Genomic DNA, 25660 nt, shown 5'->3' on the forward strand with positions numbered 1-25660 from the left:
ACTGAAATGTAAAAAATACACTGTGGAGGATTAGTGTGAATCTGTGTAGTAAGAGATTTTATTTTAATTGTGTTAAATACAAAATAATGCAGATCATTTTTTTCTTGCATCTTACATTGCTGTTTATTTCAATGCCATCTAGCTAAGAAGTTTTTCACATCACTTTCATCCTATCAGCATTGCTGAAGAACTACAGAGGCTGTTTTTAGGCTTGAAGTATTAGTCTCATTAGGATATTGTTTAGTATGAAATCATCTGAATTTATTACATATATTTTAAGTCTCAGTTTTCAGAATTCCGTATTTATTTTAAAACTGCTAAGAATTTGAATTTAAATAGATTTTAATCTTAAAGGACAGTCTTGAGAATAGTTTAGAAACTTAATGGAATATACAGAATAGAAGTACACATCTGTATCCTTGTCATTTTACTGGGACAAAGGTTTGTTTTCCCACAGTAGGTACCTATCCGTGCAAACCTTTACATCTGGTACCTTAGTGTTGCAGGCAGTCCCATTGGACTCATAGTTTTCTCTAGAATAGAACACAATGAATGTTTCATGAACTGTAAAAGAAATATTTTGATTATTTCCATAAACAATACCTCAAAAGATATATTAGCTCTTGAGAATATTTGATGACACAACTTTTTAATATGCACGTCTTGTCAGAGTTTATGAATGAGATAAACTTTGATATAAATTCATTCATAGCATCATTTGATTGTAAAATTAGGGAGAAATTATCAAACTTTTGCATCAGTAAACCAGTCCCAGCTGAAGTTATATGCTAAACAGAAGCAAAATAATATCTAATGATTGTGTTTCTGGCATAGCATTTGTTTGACGTTTTAAACCAAGCCATCATGTCCTACAGCAAAACTATTTAACATATACGTTGTTTTGACGTGTGGAATGTGCCTCATTTTTCCCTGTGCACTGTCTTAAAGCAAACTAAGAGTTCATTGTGTTTTCATGAACTAATGTAAACGTGGGGGTTTTTTTTCCCATCAGACAGCCTTTTTTGCCAAATACCAGCTAAAGTATACCAGTGTATTTTTTTTAACATGTTTTCAATATATATATATATATACACAGGTATTTATTCATTATTGCCATGTTTACTTCCCTGGGGTATGGCATTTGTAATCATATTATAACAGATCACTTTTTGAGCGGGGGAAGAAAATACCCGTTCCCTGCTGCTGAACTGCAGAGATCTCTTCTTGAAAGCTGGTTTAGTTATCTGTACTTATTTGGTGAGGTGGAGAACAGAATACAGGTTTAAAGGCTTAAAATCTGTCTTTCTTATTCCCAGTAACAGGAATTCATACACGAAGAACATCTGCATAGACATGCTGCGACGGGGTTATCACAAGTCCTTCTCCGAGCTCTTCACTCTGATACAGAAGTGGAATGCCTTGAGGGAGGCTGCAGGGCCTGGGTCAGCCATATGGCATGAGAAGTCCCTGGAGGAGCAGCCTGATAAGCTGGATCAGCTTTACCACTTCCTGACCAGGGCTGAGACAGCCCAGCGAGCAGGTAAATGGGGGGATTGTGGGTAGCGGAGCAGCGGGAGCCGCAGCCGCGAATGCCTGGGGGAAGCTGCCAAATTGTTTCATGTATGAATTTGAAACGTTACTGCATCTTAGCACATTTCAGCCTTAGTCAACTAAGCTGTATTTATAGAATAGATGATTAGGAGCTGCAGATATCAGGAGAGGTTTTGTGAAGGAAAGGAAGAGGGGAAAAACATGTAGAGTGCATTATGATATCATCAGAAATGTTTGATGTATTTATAGCTTTGATAACATCTCAATTATTTTCTAATAGTGTCATTATTTATTGGGGGTTTTCTCTACTGATTTGAGTAGCTGGTTTTGTATTAGAAAAATTTAATAGGTGAAATGCTGTTTCACACAGTAATAGTTTTATAAATCTGATTTTATTAAATACGCTGTCTGCTAACTGTGTTTGGATTTGTGACTGACTTAAAAAGGATTGTGAACATGTCAAATAAAATACAGCACACAGATGTAACATGCCACCTGTGAATTACTAGATATTAGTGAGGACATAACTCCAAATTACTGTATTTTCTCTATTGCCTACTATTTACTAAGCACTCATATTTATCATTTCCTTTTACTATAAATAGTAACATAACTTACTCCATCTTTCTGTTTTGGAATAGTTGTAGGGAGGGAGGCAGATAACGCTCTAACTGCAATCCTGATTCTGCCTGAGTTGATTTCACTGTAGTTAACTGAATTTGGACTCTAAGTTTTTTGACTGAAATGTAGAAACAGACATCTTTATTTTAGAAAGGAACAGCAGAAGAAACCCTTTCAGCCCTTAAAAAAATAAAAAAAAAATTAAAATGTTTATTTCTTATGTGCCATGAAAGTCAGAAGTTGTGTTTCTTTATTTAATTCACTATAATTCTAGACAGGAAGTCTATCCAGCCATGACTGGAAGGAATCTTCAGATTTTTCTGGACTATGACTAAAACCTGAATAGGTACCTCCATAGCTTGCAGAGCATAAGAGAGGAGTTTTGTGTTTGGACTGCCCTGACAGAAGCATTCTGCCAACACTTTGATGGTCAAAAAGTAGTGGTCAAGGCTTATCTTGATGGGCCTGCTCCGTGCAGCTGCTTGAGGAGAACATTTTGCCTTCCTTCAGTGCATGGTATTTTTCACAAACTGATGTGTGGGAACAGAGTTGGCAAATGTACTCCCAGAGAGTCAAGGTGCTGCTGGCTGGGAGTTCCTGCCCCTGTGAAAAGCAGGGAGCCTTTCTTTCACTGAACCCAGCATTTGAAGCTTGCCGGGCTCTTGAACTTTTTCACTTCTCACAGAGACAAGGTACCACGAGGTGTCTGATTGCACCTTGCCTCTCCCAATTTTCCCTTTTAAAGTTGGCTAAAATGAAAGAAAAGAAAATCATGACAACTTACCAATAGAGTTGGCAAATGTCTTTACTGAATTGCTAGATCAAGGTAGTTTTGATTTTTTTTCCACCGGTTTCAGTGCAAACCTTTGCACAAATCCCATGTTCATAGGAAATGAGGTGTGAGTCGCCCGGCAGGGGAAGGGTTGGATGGTAATTCATGTTGCAGGTCTGAGAGCTTGTAGTGCTGTGAAGATACATGTGAATTGTGCAGCTCATCAAACACTAATTCAGTAGTTCCACTAATCCAGTTACTCTCAGATTCTAATCAGATTGCTTGGGGCTCTGGCTTATGATCTCCTGACAACTCCAGTTGACACCATTTAAGAGGCATTCAGCAATTCACCTCAGCTGGAACCTGCCATGATGTAGCAGCCACTACAGCAGCTGACCTGAATTTGCTTTTCAGCTGCCACAGTTCAAGCTTACAAGGATGAAAGTAACGCTTAGAGCATTGGGAGAGTTTCATAGTGTGGTTGATGTTACTAATATTAGGCAAGCTGAAAGTTTACCTGTTTCAGGTAAAATGTCCTGAGCTAACAGTCATGCTGAAAAAGAGATAGCAGATATGAATAATGAAAATTAAAAAATCATTACTTTTAAGTTTATTCATTAATTGAAATGTAGTGAAATGATTGGTTTTGAACCAGAAGTGGTAAGGGGAAAACAAAACTTCACTTACTCTCTCAGTAAATAATTTTCCTAGTTTTCATTTGATTTTTCTCACCTGATATTTCTGGATGATAGAATGTTGCTATCTTAATTGTGAATAACCTAGAACTGCTAGGTTTAGAGTTTTGTGGTACTTACAGTAGCGCACAGAGTAATCTGGGTGTTCATTTACTATTATTGGAAAATGTTAATGTTTTAATGGTTTTGATAGTTCACAGTTATAGGCACTACAATGTTGGACATAAATTATTTGCTTGAACAGATTCAGCGCCATCCACCACAAAGTGGAGACCAATATCAAAGAGCAATTGCTTTCTTTACTGCTGGGTTTAAAAACAGTGGCATTTTGTTTACCAGCATTACATTGTGCAGACTTATTACCTTTATATACACCACTGAATGTTCCCTCTGTTTTCATTTTCAATGTAACATTTTGATTAAACTTCAAATCATACAGGACTTGTCTTTTTTTGGTTGATTATTACCAATATTTTACTGTGTGCAAAGAAAATACCTACCTTCTGTCCAACTTAATCTTGTTGTTGTATTTGAATATCTCCCAAGTATTTAAAAATACAGAGCTAGTGTTAATACCTGCAGCTTCTCAGAAAAAGAGCTGACAGAGTTATTTGGCCCCAGGTACAGCATTATCCTAAAAAGACTGGCAGAAATAATGGCGATACTTGACTGTATTCCTATTTGATCTTTTTTGTACAAATAATATAAATGTTTCTGACCTGAAAATTGACTTGTTTTTAATTACTCCTTGATGTTCCTTCATTATCCTGAACTAACCTCTCTTTTTGCTAGTTCTGGTTTCAGTACCTTGAAGAAAAAAAAGAGGTCATTTAGCTGTTTAAATATGTATAGTTGTAGGGCTTTTTACAGAAGAATGCAGGATAAATGCCAGAATAATGTACCTGCATAGCTCAGCATTTGATGTATACAGTGATTTCTTGGCACATTTATGAAAGTATCGGGGGTTCTTTCAAAAGGCAAATTTTATATTTTGAGGCCATGGAATAGCCTCCCTGATTGCACTGTTCAGACTAATTTCACTTAAAGGTACAGCTGTCCATGAAATGTGTAACCCAGTGCTGACAGGTTGTTGTTGCTATCCCTTTGGAGAGCCACAGCTCCCAGTGTATTATGTGCCTGAGACAACAGTTCATTATAATGATAATGTAGCTGTTTCTCAGATAAAAATATTTAGAAGTGAAATTAAAACCTTTGAGCTGCTGCTTGCACAGATTTTACCATATGACTGTAACTGATTCTTTAAATCATTCCTTTGCTTCTGCAGTCCATTTTACTGTTTTAAAATGCATTGGGTCTGTGTGCTTATTAAGCTAGGCCATTGTTTGAATAGTCTTAGTCTCTTTGAGGTATTGCGTAGCTCCTTTTATTTAGTTAATTAGTTAGATGGCACTGATTCTATGAGGGAAATGACTGATAGTATGCAGGTATTACTGTAAAGTATCATTTTCGTGTTTTAGGCTGAGGCCAGCCTCTTGGTGGAGGATTTTGTCAAGCTAAAGGTCATCTGTCCCACTATTATTACAGAACTACTTGGAAAGTGTTGCTCTTCAAATTACATCTGAATTACATATTAAATGCATGTTCAAGTCCTTACCTTGAACTAGCAGAGGCCTTGAAGTGCTGATGTGATCAGGACTTGGTAGAGGAATCAGTTCAGCTGTAGAAGTTGAAGAGAATGCATGGCAGGTTACAGCTCAAGAACAACTGAAGGAAGAGATTTGTCAGATGTTGCCTCTGCTTTGCCAGAGCAGGAGAGTAAAACCAGGGAAAATGCCACAGTTCACTGGCTGCGATGTACTGAGCAGTCAACACTGCTTGGCAGATCAATGTGCCAAAGCCAAAGGATGCAACCTGTGCTTAGGTGTGAACATGCCTTCAAAAAAGCAAGATGCTGCTCCTTACTGGGGCAGCTGGTGAAGAGTAGAACTTACGACCTTGAAGCTGTTGCCTTTCTGAGATTCCGTCTGCTCCTGGTTCCTGACCCCATTCAACCTTTATGATATGCTGTACACCAAATGCTCGATCTCTGCATGTGCTGCAGGCTGCTGACCCTTGTTCTAGGGAGTATCAGACACAGAGAATTAGAAAAAAGTGCTAATTTGGCTCTTTTTTTCCTTACTTTAGTGTAGAGCAAACTTTTGACAGTATGAGTTATCATTTGTTTCTGTTATGAAAGATATCTTTTCATAAAGTATATGAAGAAAGCGTGAGTATTTGATGTGTTTGCGCTGGAAAATCTTTCTTTGTCCAAGGTACTTAAGGTTGAAAACAGTTTAGCATTTTACAGTAGAAAGCTTTTCTGTAAGATTTCAGACTTATGCCTTAGGCTGGACTGGAAACATTGCAATAACCACATTACCCATGCTATTTTGAAAAAAAAAAAAAAAGAGAGAAAAAATTGAGAGAGGTCATGCATTAAAAGAGAGAGTATAAACATACCAAACCCTCTTTTAATATTTGCTTGGATGAGGCATAGTTTTGTTTGGTTTTGGGGAAATGGGGAAAGGAACAGTGTTTTATTTTCTGAGAAGGTTTGTTGTTCCCCACTTAATATTTTATCACAGGAGAAAATGCAGCAGTTGCTGGAGACAAGTAGATTTTATTATTTTTGTAATTATCTTACAAAAAGTTGAAGTGATTCTCTCCAGGAAAGAAGCCAAGCTGTCTCAAAGTACAGCCAGTTGTGGAATTAACCATTGACTTCAATGGAAGCAGCATTTCTTGGAGAATGTCTATAGTGTGTTTTCATTGCCAGTGGCTTGGAGTCTCCATTTAGCTTCCCAGATTACCAGTTAATTGCCTTATATCATTATCACTAGATAGCTTTGTTCTTACTAGTAAAATTTTGTCCTGACCATTTCCTTAGCATCTTTGTGCAGATTGTACATTCATTAAATATTTTCCCTTTGTGTACCCAGCAGTACATAAATTAGAGGGATCAGTGTGCTCTGGGAAAGAGGCTCTACCTGAAACTGGATAGTGTTATCATGCTAACAATAGAAAGCAACAAAAGAAAAATGAAACTTCCAGCATTAATAGTGTCTCATTCTAACATCAAAAATTATTCCTAGTGACTTAATGGGCCTTAGGGCACTCCTTTATGTGTCTTCAAGAGTGAATGGTCAGTTATAATCAAGTCATACTCACTTCAACAAACCAAACTGGAGGATGAGTGTCAACAGCTGTTGAAAAGTTTTCATCTGGCCATTGTCAGGAACAAATAACCAACTGGTGGGTTTTGAGTGGAAAATATTGGGCCAGAAATGGATGTTGAAAAATTTCTTTTCAATACTCAAATTTTAAAAAGGAGTGGAAATTCTTATTAATGGAAAATGGGACAGCTGTCTCTTTCTTTTATTCTTCAAGGAAAACACCAAGCCAGGATCTCTCTGTGATGTTTTCATCAGTTCTCTAAAGACCTTTATTGTGCTTCTTTTCCTTTTTTCTGCTACATCCTGTCACAAAGGAGATCATGCAGATGTGGCAGCAGTTGTACTTAAACCACGTAGTATGACTTGCAGGCCTTCTGTAGGGTTTTTTCCCCTCATTTTAACTCTCCTGGGGTTATCATACTCAAACTGCACCTCAGTGTCCCTGTGCATTGCAATACTTAGTAGCTGTCTGACTGAACATAACAAACATGCAAACACGGATTTGAGTGATCCTCTGTTCCATACACACCCCTGCTTGCCAAGGGAACAGTTCCTGAGAAAAGCCCAAGAACAAACAAAGATGTTGTTCAGTGGGCTAATCAGGGTCTATGGCTTGCACAATAAGGGGAGATGCTACTTGGCAGTTGAGGTGCACCTGAAGAGATCCCTATACAGAGCAAGAAATATCATATGTGTTTAATATATGGGGTTTCAATGGAAATAAAAAATGCTTTGAAATGTTCTTATCAAACAAAATGAGAGTTCATTTTCTCTAATTTATATTCTGTTACAAAACCATACAAATATTAAAATGTTATAAAACAAATACTGCATAATTGCATGACTTCTAATTTGTTTTCTGCTTAATTTTTGTGAAATGTTACTTCCTTCAATTTTGTAACTTTGCACTGAATAAATGCTCTGTTAAATATTTGCCCGAAAGATGTGTTTTCAGATCTTCAGATCAGTCTAAAACTGTTAACAAACAGGCTTCACCATCTGCTCCATTGAGTTTCATTTGCTCTGTGTGGCTGCCATTTTTGGGTAGATCTTCTTCACAGCTTTCTCACAATCCTGTGGCTTAACTGTTCTGGAAGACCTGGATTTAGCTGCCGATGTTTTATGACATTAATGTAATTTTTTGAAGAATGAATGGGATCCAGCCATTGGACCTTCTTCTGTGGGCTTTCTTAGTTGTTTCCTATTTTAAAATAGGAATTTATCTTGCAGGAACTGTTTTACAGTTGCTTGTGTGATTGAAACTTTTCTCTGTGTTCATTCTGTGATACAAACTTTTCTTTCTGTTCATTCAGTATCACTTGCCAGTGCTGTCATTCCCTCTCTGATAAATGGTGCAGATAATTTTATTTTTTTTATCAACAGATACATAAATATGACTTGTCTACATGTATTCTATTATCAGTTGTAGAGAACTTTACAAAGTCAGAGTGTTCAAAGCTTTAAAGTCTAAACTACTTCCTGGAGATTTTATAGGTGACTGTATTTACAAATTCCAGTGTTCTTCTCCTGAGGAGCTAAAAGTTCACTTTTACCAAGTCTGATGTGCTCTGTTTGCCCCTGTCAGAATAAACTCAGTTAATTTCTTGATTGGTAAATCAGACTTTGGTAAATCAGACTTTGAATTCAGAAGGCAATATGAGTTTCAAAAGTCTGAGTTTGGGGCTTTATTTTATCTGGTCAGCCACTGTCCAAAAGAATGAGAGAGAACTGGTTGTCTTTGTGCACTTCTCATTGTTATTCATTGGCAGGATAGTCATCGGAGGGTCACATTAAAGTTCATTCAATCAAAGCTGTGGCAGTAGCTATAGTCTGCCTCAGGTCACTTCCATCTCCTGGGATTTGTAGGGCACTACCTGAAGTTATTTGCGTAATTTTATGTTGTGTTAGTGCCTTGATTCTTTGTCGCCGAGATTTCAAAGGAGCAAATCTGTATCTAGTGTTTTACCCCAATGACAATCTGGTTATCTCTTATCTTTCTGTGTTATTGCAACCATTTGTATGTATTGTCTGGTATCTTCCAAGTTCATTTTCACTTAGCTGTTATCTATATGTAATATATGTTGTTATCTTTATGTTAGTGGTTATAATTAGGTTTTTGTATTTCTCTCTTCATGTGGTTATTTGCTTGTGTGCTTGTAATTGTCGTGGGAACCTCTGTCTTTACTTATGAGATAATCTCTGAATGAACTCCCTTGTGCTGCAATAGTTGTTTAAGTCAGGATGAGATGAATGAGTTTCAGCCAAGAAGTATCTATGGTTTTCTTCCTTGAGAGTAAATGGATCCCAGGTCACTTGTATCTGTATCTAAATTGGTTAGTCTGCATGAATCTGAACTATGCCTTAACTTTTTTATCTGTGTATGTTGTCCTGATTTTGGCTATGATAGAGTTAATTTTCTTCTGAGTAGCTGCTGCAGTGCTGTGTGTTGGATTAAGTATGAATAATGTTGATAGATGTGATATATACATGTATACAGCATCATTATCTTTATTATATCTATTATAAACATATATAAATATAGGCATATATATCTGTGCACATGCACACAGAAAAATATCTGTATATTAAGCCCAACCCAGTTTTGTTACTTCCATTCCAGTATCATTTGCAAAGATTTTTATGAGGCTATTGTACAGGAATCATCTTGATTTCTAGTGTTTATGTGTTTAATTTTTATATGATGTACACTCCTGGATGTTCTGAAGAAGAGGTACCCAGGAGGTACTTTTTAGTCTTGAGGACGGGGAAAAAAGGCATGAAAACTCACTGCTGTGTGGAACGTTCTGATTAGGAATACATGAGGTCTATATATTGGTAATTAATTCCTCTCAAAGCTAAATTTCTAAACTTAAGCTGATGTTTTGGCATGTTTCGATGTAAAACCTTAGATATAAATGATGAGATGATAACCTAAATGTAATTTCTGGGCTATTTCTACTTTAGTGATTGTGAAGAGATTGTGAAACACTCATTTCTTGAAAGGGATGTTATTTAAAATACTAGAAATGGAAATATATATAACACAAACTGGTTCAAAAATCAAAATTTTGTATATTTTAATGGGAACTATAAAAGGAAATATGAGGTTACCACATCACAGAGGGGATATCTCTGAGAAAATAAATAGGAAAGCAAAATAATAAATTTAAAAAAAAAAGGCAACAAACAAAACATTGGTTTTTCTTGCCCCCTTTTCTCTCTTTGTTGAGCAAAACTTACAAATTGGAGAATTCCCAAAAGCAAAGGAGTTCTGTTCACACATCCAGTTTAAACAAACAGTCTCTTACCTGCTGCAAAACCTGTGGGTCTTAGCTCCTTCTTTATCCAACTAAATAGAAATTTTTGTAAGAACTGGCTGTTTGGCTTAAATTAATTTAATAGCCACAAACACACTAAGTAGCCTACCAAAACTGCAGTGGAATTCTAGCTAATTATTCCATTGCACATGTGACATGAGCAGAGTTTGCAAAGAAAATTAATTTAGTTTAGTCAGTGATAAATTTTGCCGTGACACATATAAGTTCATGCTGTACTTTATTATCTAATAGATTTTTCAGCATCATGTAAGGAATAGATATTTCAAATTCCCCTTAGGGAGAAACAGTATGATATGATTTGTCAGGAAAGTTTTGGATCGCTAGCACAAATTAATAAAGTTTTGGAATAATTCAAATCTTGTGGATTTCTATTTTTTTGAAGGTGCTTTTCTGAGAAAAATATTTCTAATTCTGTTGAAGCTATCATCCTGTAATTTTAAACTGTGAATAATATATTTGTGGATGATTTTGTAATGCTACTTAGACTTCAGACTGGCAGTGTTTTTGTAAATTTTTGGGATAATGTGTGTTCATCTAGTTGTCTGAGATGATAAAGAGTAGGATCTAAACTTTAAATCATAGAGAAGATCCGTGACTTTCAGTCTCCCCTCCTTTCCACATTTGTTCTGAGAGCAATACCTTGGTGAACTGTGTCATTTTTTTCAGGGCAAGGTGTGCAATTTCAATTTGTCCCTAATTTCTAATTGTGGTAAGGTACTAAACATGGGAGCATACATGAAAACTTAAAGGCTTTCTTGTTGCTCTTACTTTGAACATTTAAAATTCTAAGAATTAATGTTAGCAGAGTGTGGGCTTTTTTAAGCTCACTCTGACTTCTAACTAGCCAATGTCTTATCCAGGGCTTTGTGTGTTGTATTAAACTGAATTTTGGGTTTGCACACAGAAATGAGAACAAAAATATGGTTTTAATTGTAAGGTTATAATTTTCCTCTGGAGCCCCTGGTGGTCTAGTGGTTAAGGACGCGGCGCTTTCTCCGTCGAGGCCCGGGTTCGATTCCCGGTCGGGGCCCCTCCCCGGGCAGATGGAGCTCGTTAGCCCTGTAAGGCAATCCATCTACATCCTGAGGACCTCGCTGCCACTGTCCAAGCTTGCTTGGCCCCGGCAGATGAACCTCAGGATTAAAGGGTGGGCTCAGTTCCGCACACACTGTGTCTCACCTAAAAAAATCCAATGCGCAGGCTGGAAGGTGTAAAGACCTTCCCCGGATCTTCGTTCGCGAAGGCTGGTCATTATTATTATAATTTTCCTCTTATATTTCTTTGAATGGACTTGTAGGAGAACTTGATGGTGTTTGCATGGTGGAAATATAAATTTTCATTATATGATTGTTTCTATAGCATGCAAGGTTTCTGAAGGCTGATGATATTCTAACATTTTGATTGTAATTTTTGTTTTTAAAGGGCTCTATGAGGAGGTATACGACAACCAGCTTAGCTTGGCCTGCTCTTTCAAAGACCCCGAGGACAAATGGTTAAGTGATTACTTTTATGAGCAATGCTTTAACACTGCTCAATTAGTAAAAATTGATGGTGGGAAGAGAAAGGCACAAGCACATGTAAACATGGGCCTCATCAATGAGGGACAAGGTAAGTCACTGAGATTATGAAGCTACGTTGCATCAGCCTTGAGATGGCTATATTTGGCAATTTATATTTCTTCCCAGGGCACAATATTTCAATGTTAATTTGTTTTGGAACCAAAATTTCAAGTAATTTTTAAAACAACGGTTGCAATTTCAATTTTTGGAGCATTGAATAAAAAGGCAAAGAAGTCTGTAATTATTCACAGACCCAATTCTTCTGACATTCTGTCTGCAGTTGAAGTACAGATGAAATACAAACACAAGTTTAAAGGGAGCATTTTTTTAGTACAAGGGCTCTTTGTGTTGGACATGATTTCTTTTTACTTATTTTTGACAAGAGAACAGTAATGCTGCCTTGGACCACAGGTGTTTGAGTAGGATGGCATCTGTAGTTACACAAACTAGGTTTATTTAAGAGGTAATTCAGAGGTAATTCAGTTTAATCCTGCTTCCAGTTTATACTTAGATAAACAGTATATATTTTTGTGTACTTTTTTAAAACTGCCTTCTGGTTCTTTCTCTTGACTGAAAATGACACCCTGTTTCTTTGTATGTAACTGCCACATCGGTGTTTGCTTCAGACTTACGCCTTACCACAAGCTCCATTTCTCCATCCATGCATCTGTACCCTTAGTCTGTACTTCGGAAACTGGGAGTTTCTGAAATTAGAAAATGTATTAATAGGAGTAATTAGAATCATAGCACAGCCCAGGCTGTAAGGGAGCTCGAAAAATCATCTGATCCAACCTTTCATGGGAAAGGGAGTCTGGATGAGGTTATTTTAGCACCCTGTCCAATCTCATCTTGAAAACCTCCAGTGATGGGGACTCTGCCACATCCCTGGGGAGACTGTTTCAGTGAACAGTGGCTCTCACTGTAAACAACAGTACTTTCTTATATCAAGATGACCCTTGTTTCTGTATTTAAAAGCATACATTACCTTTCATGGCAGAGGGATTTGTGTGTATATAGCAGTCGGAGTATAAAAAAGGTGTTTTCCTCTGTTTGCATAAAATCCTTTCATGCTGTGGGAAGACAAGCAATAAGTAAGCCTCAAGTAATTGAATAAAACCTGTCTTCCAGTTCCAATTCTTAAGTGTACTGCATGCCTAACTATTGCTTAAAATATGTGATTTGTGTAGTTACTATGTTTTTGTTTCTAAATTTGACTGTGACTTGGAACAATTCCAGCTCTGAACTCAACTTGTGGCTAGATTCTCAAACAGAATGGCTTTTCCTAAACAAAAGACGATTCACAGAAATTTAAATATTTTGTGGAAACAGTATAACTTCACTAAATATCTGACAGAATGGATATGTTTTGAAAGATGTCCTACTTTCCCAGCAAAAATCTGGACATAAAACATAAAGCCTGCAGTCTTTTTTAGTTTTGTTTTCTTTTAATTGAAAGGTTATTACCCTGTTTCATACCCATATTCTCTTAAAGCTGCAACATCACACCTTTTTTAATACTTCCTTACATGTTTTCTAGACTACTGGTCATTCATACAATTTTCCTGCGAACTGTTGCCATAATTTTCTTGCTTGCAGCATGCAGTCCTGGATTCAGTTTTAAAATTTGAACTCGCACCACAAATCAATAAACTAGAAGGATTACTTTTCTTGCACACTACATTTTTATTTGTGTCTTCAGGTATGATATCTACATTTTATGTATCAGCATGAACTGCATACTCATGTTTGGTTCATGACCTTCAGTAATCTCTAAATTATTTTCTGAAGAACTGTTGCCTGACTGTCCTGTTCTGTGTTCTGGGATCACCAGTTAGTTGTGCCTAAAGGCAATTTGTTGCTTTCTCTTTGCACTGAGTAGCATCCTTGAGTCTTGGTGGTAGTTTCTAGAAACTGTCAGAGTTGCTTTCATTTCTGAAGTTGTCCTTCAATGTGCTTTCTCTTCTTCCTAGTTTGGTAGCATTTGAACATTTAGAAAGCGTTTTTCTACCCTGTAATTCAGATCCTTTAATGAAAATACTAAGTAATAAACTGCATGTAGCTTTTTTCCATGCTGACAGCAAACTGCTGGTAACTAGTGTCTATATAGGATTTCCTAACTAATCTGTGCTCACCTAACAGTAGTTGCAGGTGAACTACACTCCCCTAATGCTGTACACAGGAGTTATATGACAGTGAGAAAGAATTTATTAACTTAAATGGAAGACTGGTTTGATGACATTTGCTCCTGATATATTGACATTGGCTGTAGTATTTGGCTATAGTATTATCATGTTTTCTCCAAATGCTTGGTAATAATCTGATTATTTATTTATTTCAGTGTTGATTTTTTTCTAGGAATTGAAGTTAAGCTAAATCCAGTTTCCTGGTAGATAAGATAGTACTTGCTTAAAGCCCACTGGGTCACAACCAAGTTATTTTCATTTTGAGTGAAAAATACTTAATTAGGTTTTCTGTCTCTTACTCAGTAAAATAAAACTATTGAATTTGCTGATTTGGGGGTTTTTTGCAACCTTTTCTCTTGGTCTTTCTATTACTAAAAATAAAATTAAAAGGAGATGCAGAAAAACGAATATTCATATCTACTTGTAACTTCAGAGGCACATACTGAGAATGACTCACTACTGTTCTTCAACCACTGCCTAAAAAAAAATTTTTAAATTTCCTACTTTTAAGATGTGTTAAGAAAAGGTTATTGAATACCTAAATATCTTGAAGCCAATTACAAAACCCCATAAAGTTATGAAATATACTGAGATGATCAGAGGAGAGGAAATTTTATTTTCCTGCTGTAAAATATCAGAAACTTCTAGAAGAGAGGCTTTTATTAACTTTAGTAAAGAGATAAAGCAAGGTGCATTTTCACTGCCCAGGGTAAAACTCCACTGTATCTGTGAGGTCTGCTGTTGCAGATATTTTCTTTCCATAGGGAGGGAGAGTAGAAAAAATGATGAAGCTGAGAGAGTAAGCAGGATTTGCTTTGAGGTACCATTGAGAAAAAAGACAACAGGTATATTCCATGCACTTTGTATTTTCAAGGGTGAAAAACTGATTCAAAGGTGAGTTCTGATTGCAGAAAAAGTGTAATAGCAGATGTTGGGTTGGCATTGTATAAAATTGCATGAGTGTTAATGGTGTTATAAGTAAAACTTTTAAACATGCTATTTTTATATTAGGACAGAGATTCAGCTTTTTATACACCTTTTCTGTTCAGTCATCTATGATGCTGTAATCTAATTTGTGGTCTGAATGAGTCACATGCCCACTTCTACGGAGTTATGTACAGGACTAGATACACATTTCTATATACACCTGTGTGTGCATTAATATGTGTGTGTGTGTGTGTGTATAGAGTTATATATATATATGCACACACACATAGGAATATGTACATCTACCAATATAAATAGATGGAGATCTGTGTAGGTATGTGAACGATGACTAACATTAATGAGATACTTCACCTGGTTTAAATTGTCATATCTATGTTAACTGCTTTGATTAATAGTGCAGCCAGGAAAATAAGTGAATTTTGCAAGAATGAAATTAGTCTTACAGACATACATGTGTGCATCCTTTTAGATGTAAATATCCCCTACCAGTTCTTTTCAGTTCTCTCATCCTATACTGTATTTTTCATTACTTGGGAAAGGAAGCTGTCTATATATGCTTAGAACTGATTGCTTGGGAGTATAAAGTTAAACATGTACTTGTAAAGATTGTTGTTTGCCCTGGAAGAAAATCAATAAATTTGCTGGGTAATTTTTGTGTAATCAAATTTAAAGTTCCTTGACTTTTAGCCTGGTCCCTGTCCTAGAGGCTGGATATAATCTGATGTTCATTAATCTTCAAAGCTAAATATTTGAGGTGTGGACTTCAGTCATGATATTTGGATGCAGGCAATTAGTAGCTGCCAGGTAGGGAAAGGAAATAATAGTAACTGAGTAGCCTGCTACAGACACAAATGGAACATTCTGCTTGGAGCAAACATGATTTTCGTGGCATTTCTTCACAGAATGAGTTTTTTAACCCCTTCCCTAAAGTACTCCATTTGTAAAATAAGGTCTCTGTTTACAAATTCACTGGTTATTGTAGGAGAGTTCAGCTTATGATACTGTTCAACTAGCTGTGCCCACTCCATAGTTTGTCTTTCCTCAGAGGGCTGATAATAAGTTGGTTTATTGCTTTAGTTACTCATTATTTTACTTGAGTTACTCATTTATTACTTTTCTCATATAGTTCTTAAATGTGCTGGTGTCACTTTGAACATATTGAAAACATAATAACATATTAAATATATTTTCTCACATTAAATCCAGCATTACTTGTCTTCCAAGTAAGCAGTCTTTGTGACAAAATCTCTATTACGTAAAATCAATTTTAAAGAATATTTTTCTTTTTGTGCTTTGAATGTGGTTTCAGAAGTAATATCTGTCATTATAAATGTGTGCATTTTTCTGCATGTCAGAGAATAAGTTTATAATCATAATTTGTGAGAGTTAGATTAATATAGTGTACTTGCTGCCAAAGTTAATTGTGAACTTCGGGTTTACACTGCTGTATCTTGCAGAAGAAACATTTTGAGTGTACTAATAAACATAATGGCTAATGCTAGTTTGTGTCAGTATTAACTGCAAAGTTTGAGTGCTTTCTGTTGTGTGTTAAATGGTTAACACCTATATACATGAAGTGATGTGCACCTTAGATATATGCATCCCAAAGTTTCAGACAGCTTATGTTTGTAAAAAGAGCAGTCTGGGGGGAAACAAGGAATTTGTACTTGTGGTGGCTATTTGCTTCAAATAGATTATAAGAAAATTAGATATATTTCTATTGAAAAGCGTAATAAAAACAGACATCTGAAAGTGTACTTGTTCTAAAAGCAGCCCTCAAGACCCACTGAAAGTACTACAGAGATTCTATAAATGTTTATGTATGTGCATGTATGTACATGGCTACATACACATGCATATATATGCACACACACATTCAAATATAGCCACTGCTTTAGATGCCAACATTTTGATCTTAATGTCAAGCAATTCTGCATTTGTGAGAGAGGCTTAAAGGTGACTGATTAACACATCTGATAATGTTTGTCTAATACCGATGCATGACTGTTCTTTCCTTAATTTGCACCCTTAAAAAAACACAGTTTAGTGCCACACTGTCAGTGGGACAATGGAGCAGGAAGAGGGACATCAAGGTCTCCGGAGGAAGCAACTAAAACATCATCACTATAGCCTTATAAATATATGTCCTCTAACTCTTAAATGTTGTTAGGGTCTCTGTGCTCACCTTTCAGACATTGGCAGCAAAGGTGGATGTTCATAGGCCCACGGTTGCTTTGCTGCTTGAGTAAATGAAGCAGTGCCCCAGGATGTGTGGGAACATTGAACACTCTAGTGCTGAAATGCCGCTAAGTCATGCACATGCTTTTGGCTTGTGCTAACTTGGACTTTCCTGCCCTGCAGTTGTTTATGGGCACAGTTTGGTCACTAGGAGCGCTGCAGGGACCGCTCCCAACAGGCAGTTTGCAAGCAGCCACACTGTTTAGAAGCGTAAGAGAGTTTACCAGGGAACCTGTCGGTTGTAGTGCTTGGAAACATTTCTAGATACATTAAAATAACTAGTTTGAGAAAGTGTGTAAGTATTACAGTAGAGTCCAACGAATAAAACTTTCACAATGAATTACAAAAACTGTATCAGTGCCATGCCAGAAACTGCATCTCCCCTAGTATCAGAGCTGTGAAAATTATGCTGTTAGTCTCAATGCGGTGGTGACTTTGAATTAGTCATAAGATTTATACTCTGCTGGCACATAAGAATCAACAAAACTGGAGGTAATACTTCATCTGAAATTTTTACAGACTGAGCAGATTGAAGGCAGGCAGAACTAGTGAGAGAAGGGGACCAAATGCAAAGCAAATAGTAGTGTTAGATTTTCCAGTGCTGATTGCTATAACGTACAGCTAATCCACAAACCCGATTTTGTCCATTTTTGTGTGTTTTTTAGATTGCAAGTCCTAGGAGACGCTGATAAAGAATTCTTTTAGTCCTTTCTAAAATAAGCTTAGACATTTCAAAAATCTGCTGTATTCTGCAAATTAATGAAGCATTTTTAAGTGTTCAGTATTAAGTGTTTAGCCCTAATGCTGCTCTGCCTTGATTATAAGCAATGTTAAGCTCCCACTGGTCTTCGAACAGACCAGTGTTATTCCAAAGGTGGTCACTTTTGGTCCTTCTGCACCCACCCCAAACTTATTAATAAGTTGGGCCTAATTTATGAGAAAGTTATGATTGTTTTATCTTTAATCATGAATAAAATGTGGTCTATTTCATATGTTGGAATTTGATATAACTTTTCTGGTCGAAAAGCCTGGTCATAACAAGGGACTCTAATAATTTATTATGGAAAAAAAAAAAAAAAACCACCACAGGATTCTTGCAGACGTTCACAATCTGGATTAAGACCAAGGTGTAGAATTTTACCAATCACTTTACCATACTCTTGAAATTAATGTTTTTAATCAGGGCATTGCAGAAGTAGGTGGAAAGATTCTGGTTGTGTTTAATGGGCGTTTCACAGAATGGGTGGATTGGAGGGGATCTCTGAAAATCATCTAGTCCAACCCTCCTGCTAAAGCAGGTACATGTAGAACAGGTTGCACAGGATCGCTTCAAGCTTCTGAAGCTTCAGTATTAATTAACAGATATGTTTGGTGAACAGCAACTTGAAGACAGTTTATAACTTCTTTTTGGTTTGGAACATAAAAAGTCTTAACTGTTTATTTTCTTGTTGTTAGCCAAGAAATTATTTTTATTCTTACTAAGAGATTGTTGATTTTGCATTTTGAATTGTTTATGGCAAGTGTTTTTTAATTGAAAACTGTAATGTATAAATAATTGAGAGAAACTCAGCATACATTCATGAGGATCTATGCAGAGGAAATATGCACGTTTAAGCAGAATTTCCCCAATTGGTTTGCCTTCAGGCAGAAATAATTTATATTCAGATATAAAAAAGAGGATGTTAATATTGCAAAATGAAGTACTAAAAAGGTTTAAAAAGGCAAAAGTTAAAATTGCTTATGAAATTTCATATTCTTTTGTGTACATTTTACAAGTTTATTTTAATTGCATAAAAATGTAGTTCCTTTTGCTACTAGGAGATTCCTAAGTATAGCCAGAATAAAATTATTCTGTGGGATGGGTGGCCCATGTGCAGCTTCTATAGTTTCTACAGGTCTCCATTCACAAACCCAGGTGTGACACCAGAAGAAGACAACCTAAAATGGATCCCTCCTCTTTGTTCAGGAAGAAAAGCAACTCAGACTATCACCTAAAAGCTACCAAGGCCTTTCTGTTTTTGTCTATCCTTGTGTTTGTGTTGGAGATTCCTTTTTGTAAGCAACTTCTTCTGGTGTGAATTGATACCTACTTAAGTTTGTGATTTTTGATAAAACATGAACCTCATAATTATTTTTATAATGGGATTTGTCATAGTGTGGAGCAGAAAGAGGAAAGGGATTAAAGATATAAATTCCAATGTAAAATTTTTTTCATAGGAAGCTTGAGTGCTAATCAAAACATGGCAGTGGCCTAAAGGAGAGTTGCAGTTCTAGGTATTTAGAAACTATATATCCTTTTGAGCAGGAACCACAGTTTTGTTGTGCATTTATACAATAACATTTCCTGTATGCTTCTGTAGCACTTGTAAGGTTCAGTGTGTGCTGGGATACACTAAAGGGTAGATGAGAACATGCTGCTGACAGACCAGCACCCAGCTGCTGGCTGGCCGCTGAGCATTCTGCCCTCTGCAATGCTTACAGCAAAGTTCAGCCTGTCTTTCTGTCTGTTTGGAATTTGGATCAATGACTATCCTCAAGCTACTAGCTTTTCCTAAAGTGATGGAAACTTACTGTCCTACCGACTTCTTAGCACGTTTGGTTAAGTTCACTCCAGAACTAGTTGGATGACAGGATGACCACACAGGCTTGCTCTCTGTAGAGACTAAACTAAAAGTGTCTTTTTATACTGTTCATTTTTTGGAGAGAACCCATATATATATATATATATTACAGACCACATCCAGAAGTAAGCAAATGCCACTGATTTATCATAATATTCTTCCTTCCTTGCCCCAGATTGCATATCCCTGACTGCTAACCATTAAGATTTATTCCTAGTTGTGATTATTTGTTCCAAATAGCTTTCAGAAAAAGGTGTGTAGGAATAGTTCAGTCCTGCAAACATATTCATGTTTCCAAATCCCATACCTCTTACTGTTGCTAAGTTTTAAATTCATGTAGAAACATATACTTAAAAAGAGTTTCAACATCAGGGAACTTTAGAGACAGAAAGAAACATTTACTTAATGGCATAAGGAATTCTGCATGCTCAGTTTAACCATTTAAAACACTTCCAGTGTTTTAGTTGATAGATTTTCATCGTATCAACTGGAGCTAATTCTCCTTTGTTGTTCTGCACTTACACACTATCACAAAGTGGTTATATTGTTTTCTGCTTGCTTAGGAATGAAGTATATTAGTTAACTGTGGAAAAACTTGATTGTAGAGCATAATTTAAAAAGCTTAAGCAGTAAATTGCTAGGAGATACAATCCTTGGATATAATGCTTTTTGCTGTCAGTCAGTAGCAGTCAGAAGCAGCCATAAATCCTGATAGATTCTTGGGAGGACAGATTTAAAAGGTTTATGAAATAATTGAGCTCCTCCACCTGCAAGTGCAGAAAGTGGTTCCCCAGTAAATAACAGGGTTGTTACTGTTACTGAACAAGCAGGTACTGTCTTGAATGGATGTTATAGAATTTAGGAATGTTTTCAGCTCTAATTAGTACAGCCTTAAGAAAGTCTGCCTGTTGAGTTCATAAAAATATTCTTCATATAGTTATTTTTATTCTTATTTTTTAAAAGCCATTGGTAGGCAATGAAGATGTTTTGAATAAGAGAATTCTGTAGCATTCTTATTTTCACTTCTAAAAATAAATCTCGTGAAAATGAAATATTTTCTTCATGCTTTTCCTTCAGTTGATTTAAATCAAGGTCTGTTATTAAGCACAGAGAAGTAATAATATTCTTTACACTACAGAAAAAGTAAGTTTTCTTAATTCTTTCACTGTCACTGCCACTTTTCTAGCCTAGTTCTTCAAATAGAGTGCCTTTCAGTTCTGATATAACACCTGGGGGACAGGTCTGTATTCTGCTTTGTAATAAGGTCTTCAAAATATTCACAGGAGTGCTAATTCTAAACTGTCATTTGCATTTTCATTAAAAGTTTTCACATATGAAAAAGATCTTAAATTAGTTTCTGTTCTCAGGTATTTGGTGACTGTAAAGTTCATTTTCAATTAAGTTCAAATTACTGAAAAAGTATTGCTATTTACATTGAACTAGGAGAGGTGGTTGTATCAGAAATGTTTTACAGAAAATGTTTTATGTGTGCTTGAATACAATGTGTGGCGCTCATATAGACACTTCTGTAAGAATCATATTTTAAATGTTTTTGGTATCAAATGTTGCTCTGTTGGCTTCATGTGAATGTTCATAAGACTATGACATTTAATGAAGAGATATTTTTAAAGTATTGATAGCCATGAGTAAATTATACTGTGTTTGATCTGTGTTAAAGATTCAAAGTCCAAGATCTTTGAATAGAACTTAGAATAAAAATGTAATTAGGTTACATCCCTAAAGTCTGATATATCTTTAAACAAGACTGCAAATGAAACTTTATTAAAACTTCAAATGAATTATTTCTTTGCTTTTTTAAATTCTTTTTCCCCTCTCTTCTCTTTCATGTCTATTACTGACATTGCTGCTTGTATTTTACCTGTCTTTTCCAAGGTATTTTAATTATTTACTGGTTAGTGACTAGTACTGAGCTGAAGCTGCCCACTCACTAACAGACTTTTTTTTTTTTTCTTGGCTTCAAAGCTTTGCAAGGTTTTGGACTACTGTAGCTGGACCAGGCAGTGTTTCCTTTTAGTAACTGATAAAGGAGGTTTTCTGTTTCCAGAGGTGCCTTCCCAGTGTCACTGAGAGCTGACGGGGTTGCACATGCTTAGCCATTACCAATAATCTCCAGAAGTCATAGGTAAAACAAATATGAAGCTGTTAATAAGACTATATCTCGCTCTTCAGAGGATCATTCGGGTTGGTTGGGACCTTAGCAGGCCATTAGTCCAGCCTGCTACTCAAAGGTGCTTCTGAAGAAAATTATCTGCACCACAGAACAGCTCCAGTGCTGGAGCATTGCATCTGATATTAAATTTATTATTGGAAGCTATGAAAAGTAAGGGAAATTAGGTAGAATCTGAATAAAATGTAATTACTGCAAATAAAAAAATTTTTAAGCTGAGGCAAGTATTTGACATGAGTTAGCAAAAAAAATAATTTAGTGAAACTAATCTGCTTCAGTGACACTGTATTTAAAAGATAATTATCATATTAATCATTGAAATTAAATGCTAATATAGCTTGTTTTCATTTAGTTCTGTTGAACTTAAACTCTCAAGCCCCGAAAAAGAGAACTGCAAAGTATGTGCCATTCATCATTGAGTTCTCAGCTCCCTTCCTCTCTGCATTTGGATATTCACCTACAGACACTGAAATATTTGTTAAACCTGAAATGTGAGCATCCCACTGAGTGTGGACCTGCTCTTATCCGGAGCCTGGAGCCTTACAGTGTGAGCTTCCTGAATGCATTTTGCATCCTGGGTAGCCTTGGCATATTGAAAGCACTTTGATGCTTTGCAAACCTGAAAGAAGTCTTGAATGTTATCAGGAAGCAAGAATTCCATTCTCTCTAAAATGGGTGTGTTGTCATTCAGCTAATGTTCAACACTGTTTGGAATGTTGTCCTCTAGATTAAAATTTATATATATCAAAAAGTGTTTATTTATATATAATCAAACAAATTAGAAGGCGGCATCTGACAAATATGTTAATCTAAAAATATAAAGGGATTTTAACTGTAAAGCAGAATTTTGTGTGTTGGTTCATTTGAATATGAATGTCAAACAGACAAGTTAGTGAATTTTCAAATGGGACCTGTTCAGTTGTTGGGTTTTTTCAGTTTTTTTTTTTGGTCTTGCTGCACCACAGTACACTATCCCCAAAGCAGCTGTCATTTCAGCTGCCTGTGGGAAAACCTTCCCTCTTTGCAGCTCAGTAGTGCTGGCAGCAGAAGGGGAAGGGATTAGAGAGCAGGCAGGCAAACAACCTGACAAACCAGCATTACCCCCAAGTTCTGAGGTGTCTCTTAGAGAGCCCTTTAAGCAACACCTTTTTAGAACACGTTTAATATCATAGTGTGTTGATGGTGTGATATAATATACTGTGGACTGTCCTACTGTGGGTGCTACAGTCTGCACTGCCCTCTAGGTTTGTATAGGTATATTTTGAGTATTTGAGCTTTAAGGAAAGTAATTTAGGTCCTCAGAGGACAAGACTATATAAGCTCTAATGCTCACTAAAGTAAGTTTTTCTTTTCAGGCAACGCATACTTACTTAAGTAATGTGAGCAGGAGTTTTTGACTCAGACAATGGAAGATAAAATACTGTCTTCTTGCACTGCAGTCTCAGTCCCCTAATGCCGTATCTCAGGTTGTGTAATGTTCAACTTTTCCTTTTATCTCTTTCTTTCTTTCTCCTTTGTGTCCTGAAGCCTTCTGCTTCTCAGGCATGCTCTCAGTTGGCCTTAGGCAGCTTGGACTCCAGGTAAGATCTACTAGTGTATTGTCAAACTGGGGAAATGGTCAGAAATACCCCATGAAGAGCCAGCCTGGTCATTACAATATTCTTATGTACTGCCTGTGTCACTTTGCTAAAACTTCCTGTAGAATCTTTCTGAAAAAATATTAGCAGCTCCTGTAAATTAAATTAATATAAGTTTTAATCCATTATCCTAATACTCACTTTGATTATTGTCTGACGGTGGGTTGTGTTCTAGAGGGATCTTGTAGAGTTATGGAACCACAAATTTTATCTTAAATCCCTTAGAGCCTTGCTTTATGATTCCTGTGAATACACCTTTGTGGTAGACTTATAACAACCTCTGTAGATAGTGGTTGACATTGGAAACTGTGACAGATTCTTAAATATTTCAACATGAATAGTGCTACCATAATTGTCACAATTGAACATAGGAACTCAGATTAATACAAGTAGCTCAAGCAGTTAGACTGAAATGTAAGCTTACACTTTTTCAGATGATAATAATCTTTTCGGTTTATTGTTGCTGTTGACTGCTGCTTCAACCAGATTTTGTGTTCACATTGTGCAGTGAAATAACCAACAGCAAAAGATGTTCTAGTTCTAGATTAAAACATGCTACAATGTGCTTAAAGCTTTATTGTCCCTTTAGGTTGTTGTTTTAAGCTGCAGTGGAGTATTTTCCTGAAGTCCTCAACAACTGTTTCCAATTTAGAATTAAATGTGCTTTCTGCTTACAGCAGTGCTGCTGAAGCAGTGTACCTAACAGGCCTGTCACTTTTCTTGGGCACTTGTTTCTGTGGCAGTATTTTCATTGGTAAATATACGAGCTGATAGCAAAGGAAATCATTAGGTGCTCTCAGTATTGCTGAGGCATGGAGCTAGAGCAGGTCAGTCACTGTATTTTGCAGATTGTGACATTTTAAATTACCTGTATGCTACTGGAAGCAATCTGTGGACCTAATTAACATCTCACCTAATTAAAGTCAGGACCCTATGTGGAGAATTCTAGATAGTTTTGTGTTGCCTTTATTTATTAAATATCACATTATTCAAATTAGCATCTTTAATTTCAGTATTGAAAACTTCAAATTTGTGTGCTGTTTTCTTAAGTGGGAGTAACTTTTTTTTTTTTTCTCCTTCAAGTAATCAATGCACTGCTGAATGAGTTCATTTTAATGCACTCAATCATGCCTCTAATGTTTGTAGCTTACGGGCGCAAGCATCAGTAATGCAGGAATGTTATATGGCTTTAGTTTGGGCCATTTCATAAAATATTCATGGAATCAAAAATGTGCATCAAAATAGCGGCTAGGAGAATTACATTTATGTGCCTGCTTTTATGGCAGCTTCACATTTAAACCCATTTGTGTTAATATCTAGTCAATCTTTCTACTTAAAAAAAAAAAAAAAAAAAGGCAAAATAGTAGTCTCCTTATGTATACCCCTTTTGGTTTGATATCTATTTTGATGTAACAAATGTGTACTTTTCGACTGGGTTTTAGGAAGGGGAATTATAAAGGAAGTTTTAGATAATAAAAAAAATTTCTCTTCAATATTTACAAAATTACATGGAATTATTTGGCTTGAATGAATAGATTTATGCTTTTACTTCAAAGCAACTCAGTGAAAACTGTAGCACAAATCTTTGTGCATACATATATGTAGTATCTATGAAAATAAAAGGAATTTCTAAAATTTGACACTGTTGGTGCTGAGTAATGTCTTATATTCATATAATTGTTTAAAACCAATTTTTTTACTCCCAAAATTATATTGTGACAATGTTTGCCTCCCATATTTAAGATTAACTATTGCTGACTGGGTTTCTTTTGTTATGCCCTGAGTTATATTAATCTGTAAAATTTTAGTAGTGGTTGTACATATGTTGTAAGAGTTACCTTTCTGGCTTTTGATTCCTTTTATACAAAAGGAAGAGATATATCAGAGGTTCTTAAACTCCATTTAGTATCCACAGAGCTAAATTCTGCATGGCACTGTGAGAAGAAACATGCAATTGCTATTAATGTTGCCAACCTAAAGTAGCTTTACTGCTTGGTGTAACATTTTGCAAATAGATTTTTCAAACATAGACTTCCAAGAAACACCTTCTGGATTTTTTCTTTGAATTCCTAGAGATAAAAAAAATACATTTCTGCAAAGTGCTCCAAGTGATTTTCCTACTTCACTGTTTTTCCT

General features: G+C 36.1%; 1 protein-coding gene across 5 annotated transcripts in view; it reads left to right on the forward strand.

The window, feature by feature from the left end:
- Positions 1–25660, forward strand: part of TTC29 (tetratricopeptide repeat domain 29) — a 196076-nt gene that overhangs the window by 88073 nt on the left and 82343 nt on the right. For all 5 annotated transcript variants that reach the window (XM_027890662.1, XM_027890658.1, XM_027890657.1 and 2 more), the window contains exons 4-5: positions 1317–1540; positions 11573–11758. In XM_027890662.1, the coding sequence (XP_027746463.1) occupies positions 1317–1540; positions 11573–11758 (410 nt within the window). The remainder of the gene's footprint in view (positions 1–1316; positions 1541–11572; positions 11759–25660) is intronic.

The sequence above is a fragment of the Empidonax traillii genome, unplaced genomic scaffold (genome assembly GCF_003031625.1).
Source record: "Empidonax traillii isolate 1590-97213 ecotype Southwest subspecies unplaced genomic scaffold, ASM303162v1 scaffold293:size840699, whole genome shotgun sequence".
Classification (NCBI taxonomy): domain Eukaryota; kingdom Metazoa; phylum Chordata; class Aves; order Passeriformes; family Tyrannidae; genus Empidonax; species Empidonax traillii.